Genomic DNA, 11,201 nt, shown 5'->3' on the forward strand with positions numbered 1-11,201 from the left:
CTGCCACCTAAACTATAACAGAACTGCCTCTAGCTTTAACAGTGAATTATAAGGCATCTCAAACATACTACAAAATAACAGCATTTCAATACTCCAGGGCCTGAATGTTTCAGTTGCTTTTGGAAATTCAAACCTTGCCAGTGGATAGCAGGCCCATTTCCAATAAATATGTTCCATTTAACTATATGCAGCTGTGTCTGGATGTAGTGCCTAAGAAACAACAAGTAAATCTTGTCTTATTCACCGTTTGTACCATGGAGGCTGTCTGTAAATTATTATTTATATTCTTTATTGAATCTAGAGTTGTATGTCCCATGTGACTGACTGGAAGAGGCAACGAGAAGTTGTGATGCTGGATCACTAATAGCAAAGAGAGACACCCTCACTTTTTGATGAAGTATCAGTCTACCAGGCTGCTTTTAAATTGGCTGGAAGATGATTTATAGTTGTGTGTCCACTCCACAGCAGCATAAACTAAAACATGATTGTTTTCCCTTTGAGATCTGAAAAATTCATCCAACAGGAAAATGAAAACCTGTTTGTAATGTAGATTTCTTCAGATTCCTTAGTGCAGAAAGCACTTCCAGAGCAACCCAGTTACAAAGAGCTGCTTGAGAGGAGGAGTGAGTGAAATCAATCTTTGATTATGGGGCCAAAGGGAAGATCCATCCCTCCCTAGGAAGTTTTGTGCATTCGTTTGCCTCCCCTATTGTCTCCCATTTGCCCAATTCACCTTCTTCTCTCGTCTAACTTCCCCATTTACTGTACTCTCTCAGTTCCTTGTCCTTCCATTGTGCTTCCCCCATGTCTCCTTTCTCCCTAAGCCCTTCCTCTTCCCCCACAGCATTTCCCTTCCCTCACCATTCTGCTGCACACCACTGCTTAAGCCACTGCTGACTACCATTTCATTTCCAGCTGGTTCTTCTACACAGACTACCTGTGATTGTGACTCTACCTCAGGCCCAGACACCTGAGAAGAGGGAACATCCTGCTCAGTTCTTGTTTGGAGTACGAAATTTCAATAAAACAGAGGAAATGTGTGGGAATAGGATCCAGTGAGTGAGCATCACACCTAGAGCAGGACACTTGGCAGGTTGATAACTTTTACATTTCCAGCACTTGGGCTGTTCGCTTTCTCTGGAATCTTTACAAATATTCAGCATCATACTGAGTAGGTAGCAATGGGAAAAGAAGAGAGTGAACATTTTCTCTCACTGTTTGGAAGCTTTACTCTTTATAGGCACTCCAGCCTCAAAGAAAACTCACTCACTCACTAATGATGAGGATAGAAACCTGTTAGAAAGAGCTCTATGCTCTCTTCAAACTGCATTGAAGTGCAAAGGGCATAAGGTACTATCTTACTGATAACACTCCTTTAGACAATGTGGAGTCTATAATGACATGATTTGGGAGAGCTAAATTTCATAGACTTCATAACTCAAACTAAGCAGAATCTTGTATGTATCAAGATGTTGTTAAAGTATGTTTTGTTTTGTGCCATACAACATATGGAGGCATTTAAGGGAAATAGACTGGAACAGAAGGAAGATCAATGAAAAGATAATTAATTATGAGTGTAGGTGTGAGATAATGCCTTGATTTATATCACCCAGCTGGTCTATATGTATCCATTATTGGCAATGATATCTCTAACTTAGATTTACAGAACATTTTAAGGACAGTAGTAGTTTAACAGAAGAAATTGGGGTGTGTGAAAAGGAATGGGGGGTGGGGCTACACTATGGTTTAGGACCTTGCTAATACTGGTAGTGGAGTATTATTGTCGTAATCTATTTTGAACATTAAACATAGTTTCCTTTCTGCATTAGGAAAGATCCTTTTTTTCAGTATTTCCAGTCAAGATATACTTTCATTGTGCCAAGTAGGGCAGATGGGTGATGGGTTAGAGCAGAGGTGGGCAAACTACGGCCCGCAGGCCATTTTAAGCCGGCCCACAAGCTCCTGCTGGGGAGCAGCATCTGGGGCTTGGCCCCACTCCAGCCGGGATTCTAGGTCAGGAGCCGCACCACGCGGGTCGGCGGCTGCACCACGCGGCTCAGCCCTGCTCCGGTATTCCGGCCAGGGCACACGGTCGGGGGCCGCACCACGTAGCTCCCAGAAGCTGAGGCATGGCCCTTCTCCAGCTCCTACATGCTCCAATGCGAGCTGAAGGGGCAGTGCCTGCGGATGGGGCAGCACGCAGAGCCGCCTGGCCGTGCCTCTGTGTAGGAGCCGGAGAAGGGACATGCCACTGCTTCCGGGAGCCGCTTGAGGTAAGCGCCACTCGGAGCCTGCACCCCTGAACCTCTCCCCATGCCCCAACCCCATGCCCCAGCCTTGATCCCCCCCACTCTCCAAACCCCTCGATCCCAGCCCAGAGCACCCTCCTGAACCCCAGACCCCTCATCCCCAGCCCCACCCCAGAGCACGCACCCCCAGCTGGAACCTGCACCTCTGCCTCAGCCCTGATCCCGTTCCCGCCCTCTGAACCCCTCGGTCCCAGCACAGCTCACTCTTCTACAACCCAAACTCCTCATCCCTAGCCCCACCCCAGAGCCCACACCCCCAACCAGAACCCTCACCCTCTCCCACACCCTAACCCCAATTTTGTGAGCATTCATGGCCCATCATACAATTTCTATTCCCCGATGTGACCCTGGGGCCAAAAAGTTTGTCCACCCCTGCCAACAAACAGCAGCTACGCTGCATGGCTTTTAGCGGCACGGCTGTAGTGGCACAGCCGTGTTGCTAAATGCGTCGTAGTGTAGCCATAGCCTGTGTAAGGCAAAAACATCCCTTTAGGGATATAAGCAAAAGAGAGAGAGAGAGAGACACTCCATCTTTTTCCTTCACCTAGGAGACAAAGAAACCAAGTGATCTGATCTCTGTGATGGGTCCTGGCCAGGCTGGCCAGTAAAAAGCTGGAAGGGAGACTGGGTAACAGAAACCATCCTGAACAAAGACTATTTTGCTAGACTAAATTTTAGACTTTTAGACATGTGTTTTCTCTACTTTTTTCTCTAATATCTGGTATCACTGAATCCATGCTCTTTTGTTAATAAACTTACTTTACTATAAACCAATTCAGTGATATGTAAGGGAAGAGTGTATTTACCCCAGTTAAATTAATAAGCTGTGATGTACTGACTCTTAAACAGAGCAGTGAACGTAATATTTTTTGAATACCCAATGATAGGGGCTATTTGTTTGATGCTGGAGTTCACGGAGTGTTAGCTGCTCAGCGCAGTTTGGGCTGGGTGAGCCTTGAGGAAGACAGACTAGTGGTGGCAGGGAATTGATACTCAGTCTAATCACAAACAAAACTCACTCTTGCCAGGGCAGAGAGGTAACACAGTGGCTCACAGCTCTGGGTAGCTGCAGTAGCATATTAAGCTAACATATACAAATGGTACAAACCCATGACAATGATTCTTTCCAGGCAATACATATTCCACTCATTCACTAACCTGCACACAGAGTTTAACTGTTTCATGCATTACTAGTATCTAGCACAATTCTGCAAAAATCAGATTGCTATAATCCTCCACTTCCCAGAAATATACTGAAAGCTTAGCTTTAAAAGGTATCGAGTATAGAAAATAAGCATTTTCTTGTATTGTGGCCAATATTCTGCATCTTCTACAAAGCAGTAGCACCAGCAGCTTTGCAGTTGAATTTAAATACATGGGACATGATTTGATGTTTGGCATATGAAAGTGAATTCTCTGATCATAATTATTCTGGATAATAAAGTAACCTGTAGTGGTTGAAAACAGGGCAAAAGTACAGTTGGGAAATAATGCACAACACTTTTGCAAATATTTGTTCATCTTTCTAAATTAATTTGTTTTGGTCGTGCCTGCTCTCTTTTGATGTTTTCCATGAACATTTGAATGATCAGGCTTTATTGGAATAAACTTTGCACAGAAGCAATGTGAATTTCAAAGTTGCATATGCAAATATTAATGGATACTGAATTTTAAATTCACACAAATATTCATGCTGAAAGTACTTGCAAACTCTTCCAATCAGGGAACTGCCACATGATAGATCTGACCAACCACAATAAAGCAATACAGCATGAATTTTGAATACTGTATTTATGATCCACAGAGTAAAAAATTCAAAAACATCCAGATAATGTACACATTCAAGGAAACTGTGTTTCTGCTCATGGCTTTTCCATGAGTGGAATGAAAGGTTAATTCATTGTGATTTTTTTGCTCAGCACTATTCAAGAGCGTAAACTCAGTCTTTTCTTTTTTCCAGCTCTGCATGTCTCATTGTCAGACGGTTTCCATGAGTCACTCTTATTTTTCTAGCAAAAGAAAAAGAGCTATAAAGGGAAGCTAGTAATCTATTATGCCTTTTATAGAGACTAAAGTCTGATTCAAGTTATCATTATGCGCAAATGGAAACAAATCACAAACTCTAAAAGCACATAACACTTGAACTTCTATTGCCGCTCAAGTGTACAAGCTCTTTCTATGCAAATCTCTGAGTATTTTTTTTTAAAAAGTGCATAGTCTCTTGTCCTCACCATACAAATAAAAAATTCCCATTGTAATGAATTGCAGTCATATATTCATATGGCAAAAACAGAGCTATTCCTGTCAGCAAAGCATTCTGAATAATATTCTAGTACAAGCACTTCCTCTGTAACTGTTTTCTCATTGTGGCACCTATTCCTCTGACTTAACATTAAATCAGTGCCCCAGAATGGTAGCAGGGGTGGTGGTGGGGTGTGTGTGTGAGGGGGTTGGGCAGTTCTGTCATTTAGATGCCCTACATAAAGGTCTTGATTGTTAAAAAAGCTATGATTTTTTTTGCAGTAGTGGGTAAATTAGTTCCAATATCCTGGCCCAACTGGAACTCAGGTGACTATACACTGCCTCATGGAAATTCCCCTATCTATATCGATACAGCTCTTCCTTCCTTAGTTAATCTGGCTTGAGATAAAATTCAGTTCTGGGGGAAGTTTACAACCAGAAAAAAGGCATGAGGAAATATGCTCCTCCTTAGAGACCAGAAAATCATCTTGTCTTCAGAATTAGGCTCAAAATTGCAGTCTGCATAAGTGGATGTAATGTCATTGACTTTGGTGGGGTTACTCTCACTTATGCCAATGGTGAACTCTCAGTTATGACAATTAGCCCAAAGTATGCTCCATGAAAAAAAGGAGAAGCTACCACAAGGAGGTTTAGCAGGAGTGAAGATCTGGCCCAAAGCATGTATGATTTAAACAAGTACAGTTACATAGACTTTAATGGAGTTACACCCTGGTGTAAATTCAGCTCTGTGTAAGCAGAATGTTTTCCAGGTGCCATGGAAAGGATGATATGGTAAACATGTACCAAAGATACTATGACGCTAGCAGACCAGGTACCAGCTCATGCCAAGAGCCCTATTTCTCAGCTGGAACCAGTCAGATCACCGGTGTGTTAGTATTGTTAAAAGAGGTATTAGAGTTATAAAAATGTGCTTAGTGTTTAGACTTTATGGAATGCTTGTAAATTGCTGCATGCCTTAACTGCACTTATAATGAACTGTCATCCATGTTAACGGTAATATTTACGTGTTTGCTCTGTAACTGTAAGTCACTAGACAGGAGAAAAGCATTAGCAAGTGTAAACCACTAGTTTGCCTCAGGAGGTTATCTCCTGCCCAACAAAAGAAGGACCATAAACATGAGAAGACAAGAGACCCCTCCCCATGCCATGGAAGAGGAGACATGCAATTGAATTCCTCCCAACAACTGAACTCGCAACTTGAAGCAGAAGGGTGTGAAAAGGAATAAAAAGCCCTAATGAGAAGAAACTGTATCTTTATGCTGCCTGGACTCTGAGGGACAAAGACTGCTAAGCATAGGCAAAAGATCCCCATGTGTATATAGGTTTACTTGCATTAACCTTGTTTAAAAACCAGGGCACAAACCCTTAAGAGGTAGTGAGTTCTAAACTTGGATTTCACCAATGAACTGCACTAAGTGCAAACTCCTCAGGCACTTTAACAGCTTCAACACAGAGTCACAGACAGTCCCCTTGGGTATTCCAGTCTGTCTTGCCACCCAGATGAGCATATCTCTGTGACAGATGGCCACTTACACCAAGAATCACAGCAATATTCAGGTTACTCCTAATCCCAAAGGCAGGGCCGGCTCCAGTGTTTTTGCCGCCCCAAGCAGTGCAAAAAAAAAAAAAAAAAAAAGCCACGATCAGTGGCACTTCGGCAGCAGCTCTATCGCCGCCGCTTCATTCTTCGGTGGCAATTCACCAGCAGGTCCTTCCCTCCGAGAGGGACTGAGGGACCCGCCACCGAAGAGCCGGACATGCCACCCCTCTCCATTGGCCGCCCCAAGCACCTGCTTTCTGCGCTGGTGCCTGGAGCCGGCCCTGCCCAAAGGATCAGTCACTTACTCCAGGTCAATTGCGCTTTAAGTCTCACACCAAAGCCAAGCCTTTACTAAACTACTTGAAGATATATTAAACAGAAAAAGGAAATTAGAGAGTTATTTACAAGGTTAAAGCAAGCAAACAGACATGAATGAGTTAGTCTTAGGTTTCAAAAGGTAATATAGCTTTGTGATTATAGAAGCCTGTATTAGCAGCTGGGGATCTCTTGCTTATACCATCCCCCTCCCCGCCCCCAAAGTCCAAGCAGCATAGAGATCCTTAGTTCCTCGGATTTGGAGCTTTTACCTCCCTCCTGCCATGTGCTGTCAGCTGCAAACTCAGCTAATGGGAGGAATCCACTGGTATCACTCATCTTCATCCTGGCTTAACTAGGAGATCTTCAATGGTCTGAAACTCAAAAAAAAAAAAAAAAAGTCCTACAAAAAGTCAAAACTAGGTCAAATGACAAAGGATGAATATAAACAAATAACACACGTTTGTAGGGACAAAATTAGGAAGGTCAAGGCACAAAATTATATTAAGATAGCTAGAGACACAATTGTATGTCTAACACAGTGAATGCCCATGAAAACGAGGTAGGATCAGAGGCTAAAATAGGGAAAAAAACAAGTTAAAAACAAGTTAGATGTCTTCAAGTCACCAGGACCTGATGAAATACATCCTAGAATACTCAAGGAGCTGACGGAGGAGATATCCGAACCATTAGCAATTATCTTTAAAAAGTCATGGAAGATTGGAGAGATTCCAGAGGACTGGAAAAGAGCAAATATAGTGCCAATCTATAAAAATGGAAATAAGGACAACCTGGAGAATTACAGATCAGTCAGCTTAACTTCAGTACCTGGAAAGATAATGAAGCAAATGATTTAGCAATCAATTTGCAAACACCTAGCAGATAATAAGGTGATAAGTAACAGTCAGCATGGATTTCTCAAGAACAAATTGTGTCAGACCAACCTAATAGCTTTCAGGCATGGCTACACTTGCAAATGTAGAGCGCTTTGCGTTAAACCAGCCTTCGTAGTGCGCAGTAGGGAAAGCGCTGCAATCTGTCCACACTGACAGCTGCAAGTGCACTGGCGTGGCCACATTTGCGGCACTTGCAGAGACATTGGGAGCAGTGTGTTGTGGGCAGCTATTCCACAGAGCACTTCTTCCCATTCTGGCACTGTGGCTTGTGGGAAGAGTGTGTGGGGTGCAGGGTATTCTGGGTCCTGTCCCAACGTCCTGTGATACATTGGTTTGCAACCCAGCAATCCCACTGCTTCCGTCCACAATTGGCGCCATCTTTCAACGTTTTTTGTGCACTCTGTCTTCCCTTTTGGTCTGCAGGAATGGAGCCCGAACTTCTGAGGAATATGCTGACGAGTCTCACCAGCACATCACGTTTGGCAGTCGGGTTATTCCTTAAGCTCCAAAGTGACAGTGAGAACTCAGATGATGATATTGACTTGAGTAACGCATACGACACGAGATTGTTTGTGGCATTCAAGGACATGCTCACCACCGTGGAATGATGCTTTTAGGCTCGGGAAACAAGCACTGAGTGGTGGGATCACATCGTCATGCAAGTCTGGGATCACGGGAAGTGGCTGCAGAACTTTCGCATGAGATAAGCCACTTTCATGGGACTGTGTGATGAGCTCGCCCCCACCCTGCGGTGCAAGGACACAAGATTGAGAGCTGCCTTAACGGTGGAGAAGCGGGTGGCTATTGCAATCTGGAAGCTGGCAACGCCAGACAGCTACCGATCGGTCGCTAACCAGTTTGGAGTGGGGAATTCGACTGTTGGAATCGTGTTGATCCAAGTTTGCAGGGCCATTAATCGCATCCTGCTCAGAAGAACTATGACTCTGGGTAAAGTGCATGACATTGTGGCTGGCTTTGCACAAATGGGTTTCCCTAACTGCAGAGGAGCAATAGATGGGATGTGTGACGGGTTGGATCACAGAAACCCCCCTGGGAGCTGCCACCCGATGTGCAAAGACTACCTCTGCTCCTGTTTTCCCTGCCAGCTCAGGACTCCAGCACCCTGTCTTGCTGAGCCAGACACTCCCGTCTGCCCCAACACAGACCCAGGGTCTGAATCACTTGCCCCAAAGCTGCAAGTTTACCTGAAAACAGTTCACAGAAGTTTGCTTGTCTTTAGCACTCAGATGCCCAACTCCCAGTGGGGTCTAAACCCAGATAAATTCGTTTTACCCTGCATAAAGCTTATGCAGGGCAAACTCATAAATTGTTCGCCCTCTATAACACTGATAGAGAGATATGCACAGTTGTTTGCTCCCTCAGGTATTAATACATACTCTGAGTAAATTACTAAATAAAAAGTGATTTTATTGAATACAGACAGTAGGATTTAAGTGGTTCAAAGTAGTAACAGACAGAACAAAGTAAGTCACCAAGCAAAATAAAATAAAATGCGCAAATCTATGTCTAATCAAACTAAATACAGATAATCTCACCCTCAGAGATGCTTCAGTAAGTTTTTCTCAGACTGGACACCTTCCAGGCCTGGGCACAATTCTTTCCCCTGGTACAGCTCTTGTTGCAGCTCAGGTGGTAGCTAGGGGATTCTTCATGATGGCTCCTCTCTCCCTTTGTTCTCTTCCACCCCTTTATATATCTTTTGCATAAGGCGGGAACCCTTTGTCCCTCTGGGTTTCCAACCCCCTCACTGGAAAAGCACCAGGTTAAAGATGGAGTCCAGTTCAGGTGACATGATCACATGTCACTGCAAGACTTCATTGCTCACTTGCCAGCACACACATATACAGGAAGGCTCACAGGTAAATACAGCCATCTGCAGACAATGGGAGTCATCAAGATTCCGAACCATCCTTAATGGCCCACACTTTACATAATTACAATAGGCCCTCAGAGTTATGTTTTATATTTCTAGTTTTAGATACAAGAGTGGTACATTTCTACAAATAGGATGATCACACTCAGTAGATTATAAGCTTTGTAATGGTACCTTACAAGAGACCTTTTGCATGAAGCATATCCCAGTTACGTTATATTCACTTATTACCATATTTTTTCTAAAACTATCCCAGTTACATTATATTCACTTATTATCATGTTTTTATAAAACCATATAGACTGCACAACATCACAGGATGCATATTCCAATTTTAGCACCAGCCCACCTAGCCTCTGAGTACATTAATCAGAAGGGCTACTTCTCTATGGTTCTCCAGGCGCTTGTGGATCACCATGGGCATTTCATTGACATTAACGCAGGCTGGCCTGGAAAGGAGCATGATGCACACATCTTTCGCAACACTGGCCTGTTCAGGAAGCTGCAGGTTGGGACTTTTTTCCCAGACCAGAAGATCACCGTAGGGAAAGTTGAAATGCCCATTATAATCCTTGGAGACCCTGCCTACCCTTTAATGCCATGGCACATGAAACCCTACACAGGGAGCCTTGAAAGCAGTAAGGAGCAGTTCAACAACAGGCTGAGCCAGTGCAGAATGACTGTGGAGTATTTTTTAGCCATTTAAAGGGTCGCTGGCACTCTCTGCATGGGAAGCTGGACCTGGCTGATAACAGCATCCCCATGGTTATATCTGCGTGCTGTACCCTCCATAACATTTGTGAAGGGAAGGGTGAAAGATTCACTCAGGCATGGACCTAAGAGGTTCAACACCTGGAGGCTGAATTTGAACGGCCAGAGAGCAGGGCTATTAGAGGAGCCCAGCACAAGGCTGCAAGGATTAGGGATGCCTTAAGGGAGCAATTTGAGGCTGAAAGCCACCAGTAATGCCTGGTGCCCTGCACGGGAGTGAAGTGCAGTGGTTCCAATGTGAGTACAGTAACTCCTCACTTAAAGTCATCCCGGTTAACGTTGTTTCGTTGTTATGTTGCTGATCAATTAGGGAACATGCTCGTTTAAAGTTGTGCAAAGCTCCCTTCTAACGTCTTTGGCAGCCGCCTGCTTTGTCTACGGCTTGCAGGAAGAGCAGCCCCTTGCAGCTAGCTGGTGGGGGCTTGGAACCAGGGTGGACCGGCAGCCCCCTATCTCCTCCCCGCTCCCCTAAAGTTCTTTGTGCAGCAGCTGCCTGCAGTTCAACTGGGTCCCTCCCCCCACTGCCATATGCTGCTCCTGCCCTCTGCCTTGGAGCTGCTCCCCGAGACTCCTGCTTGCTGTGCAGGGGGGAGGGAAGGAAGAGGGGGGCTAATGTCAGGGTGTCTCCCTCCCTCCTGCTCCTGCACCCCACTTACACCATCTTCCATAGAGCAGGGGGGATACACCAGGGCTCAAGACGGAGGGAGCTTGCAGCAGCTGCCGTCTCAGCAAGCTCATCTAATTAACAAGGCAGTGTACTTAAGGGAAATGCGCATATCTCCCTCCATTCCTGCTGCCTTGTGTAGGGAGAGTGTTAACCCTTGAGGGCTCAGCCAATTGCTAGTTCATCATTTAGCAGTAAGGGAAATATCCCACCCTCTGACTCCTCCACCTCAACCAAGCTTCACCATCATCATCACTGTGTACCAGTATTAAATTGTTTGTTTAAAACTTATACTGTGTGTGTATATATATATATGGTATATATATAATATAGCCTTTTGTCTGGTGAAAAAAAATTTCCCTGGAACCTAACCCCCTCATTTACATTAATTCTTATGGGGAAATTGGATTCGCTTAACATCGTTTCGCTTAAAGTTGCATTTTTCAGAAACATAACTACAACGTCAAGTGAGGAGTGAGGAGTTACTGTAGTGTGTTTGCTACGTATGATACACTGACTTGCAGGGCCTGTTGCTTTCCTGGGCTAAGGT

The 11,201-nt window shown here is 44.4% G+C and overlaps 1 protein-coding gene across 4 annotated transcripts in view; it reads left to right on the forward strand.

The window, feature by feature from the left end:
* The window catches only part of LOC101952463 (pancreatic alpha-amylase), a 35,946-nt gene extending 25,004 nt beyond the window's left edge, over positions 1-10,942 (forward strand). For all 4 annotated transcript variants that reach the window (XR_010589717.1, XR_010589716.1, XR_010589718.1 and 1 more), the window contains one exon: positions 7,746-10,942. Coding sequence is in view for 1 of the 4 variants with exons in the window: in XM_042840647.2 (XP_042696581.1) it covers positions 7,746-7,824 (79 nt within the window). In the remaining 3 variants the exon portion in view is untranslated. The remainder of the gene's footprint in view (positions 1-7,745) is intronic.
* Positions 10,943-11,201: the final 259 nt, after the last annotated feature.

This window comes from Chrysemys picta, chromosome 8, assembly GCF_011386835.1.
Source record: "Chrysemys picta bellii isolate R12L10 chromosome 8, ASM1138683v2, whole genome shotgun sequence".
Taxonomy (NCBI): domain Eukaryota; kingdom Metazoa; phylum Chordata; order Testudines; family Emydidae; genus Chrysemys; species Chrysemys picta.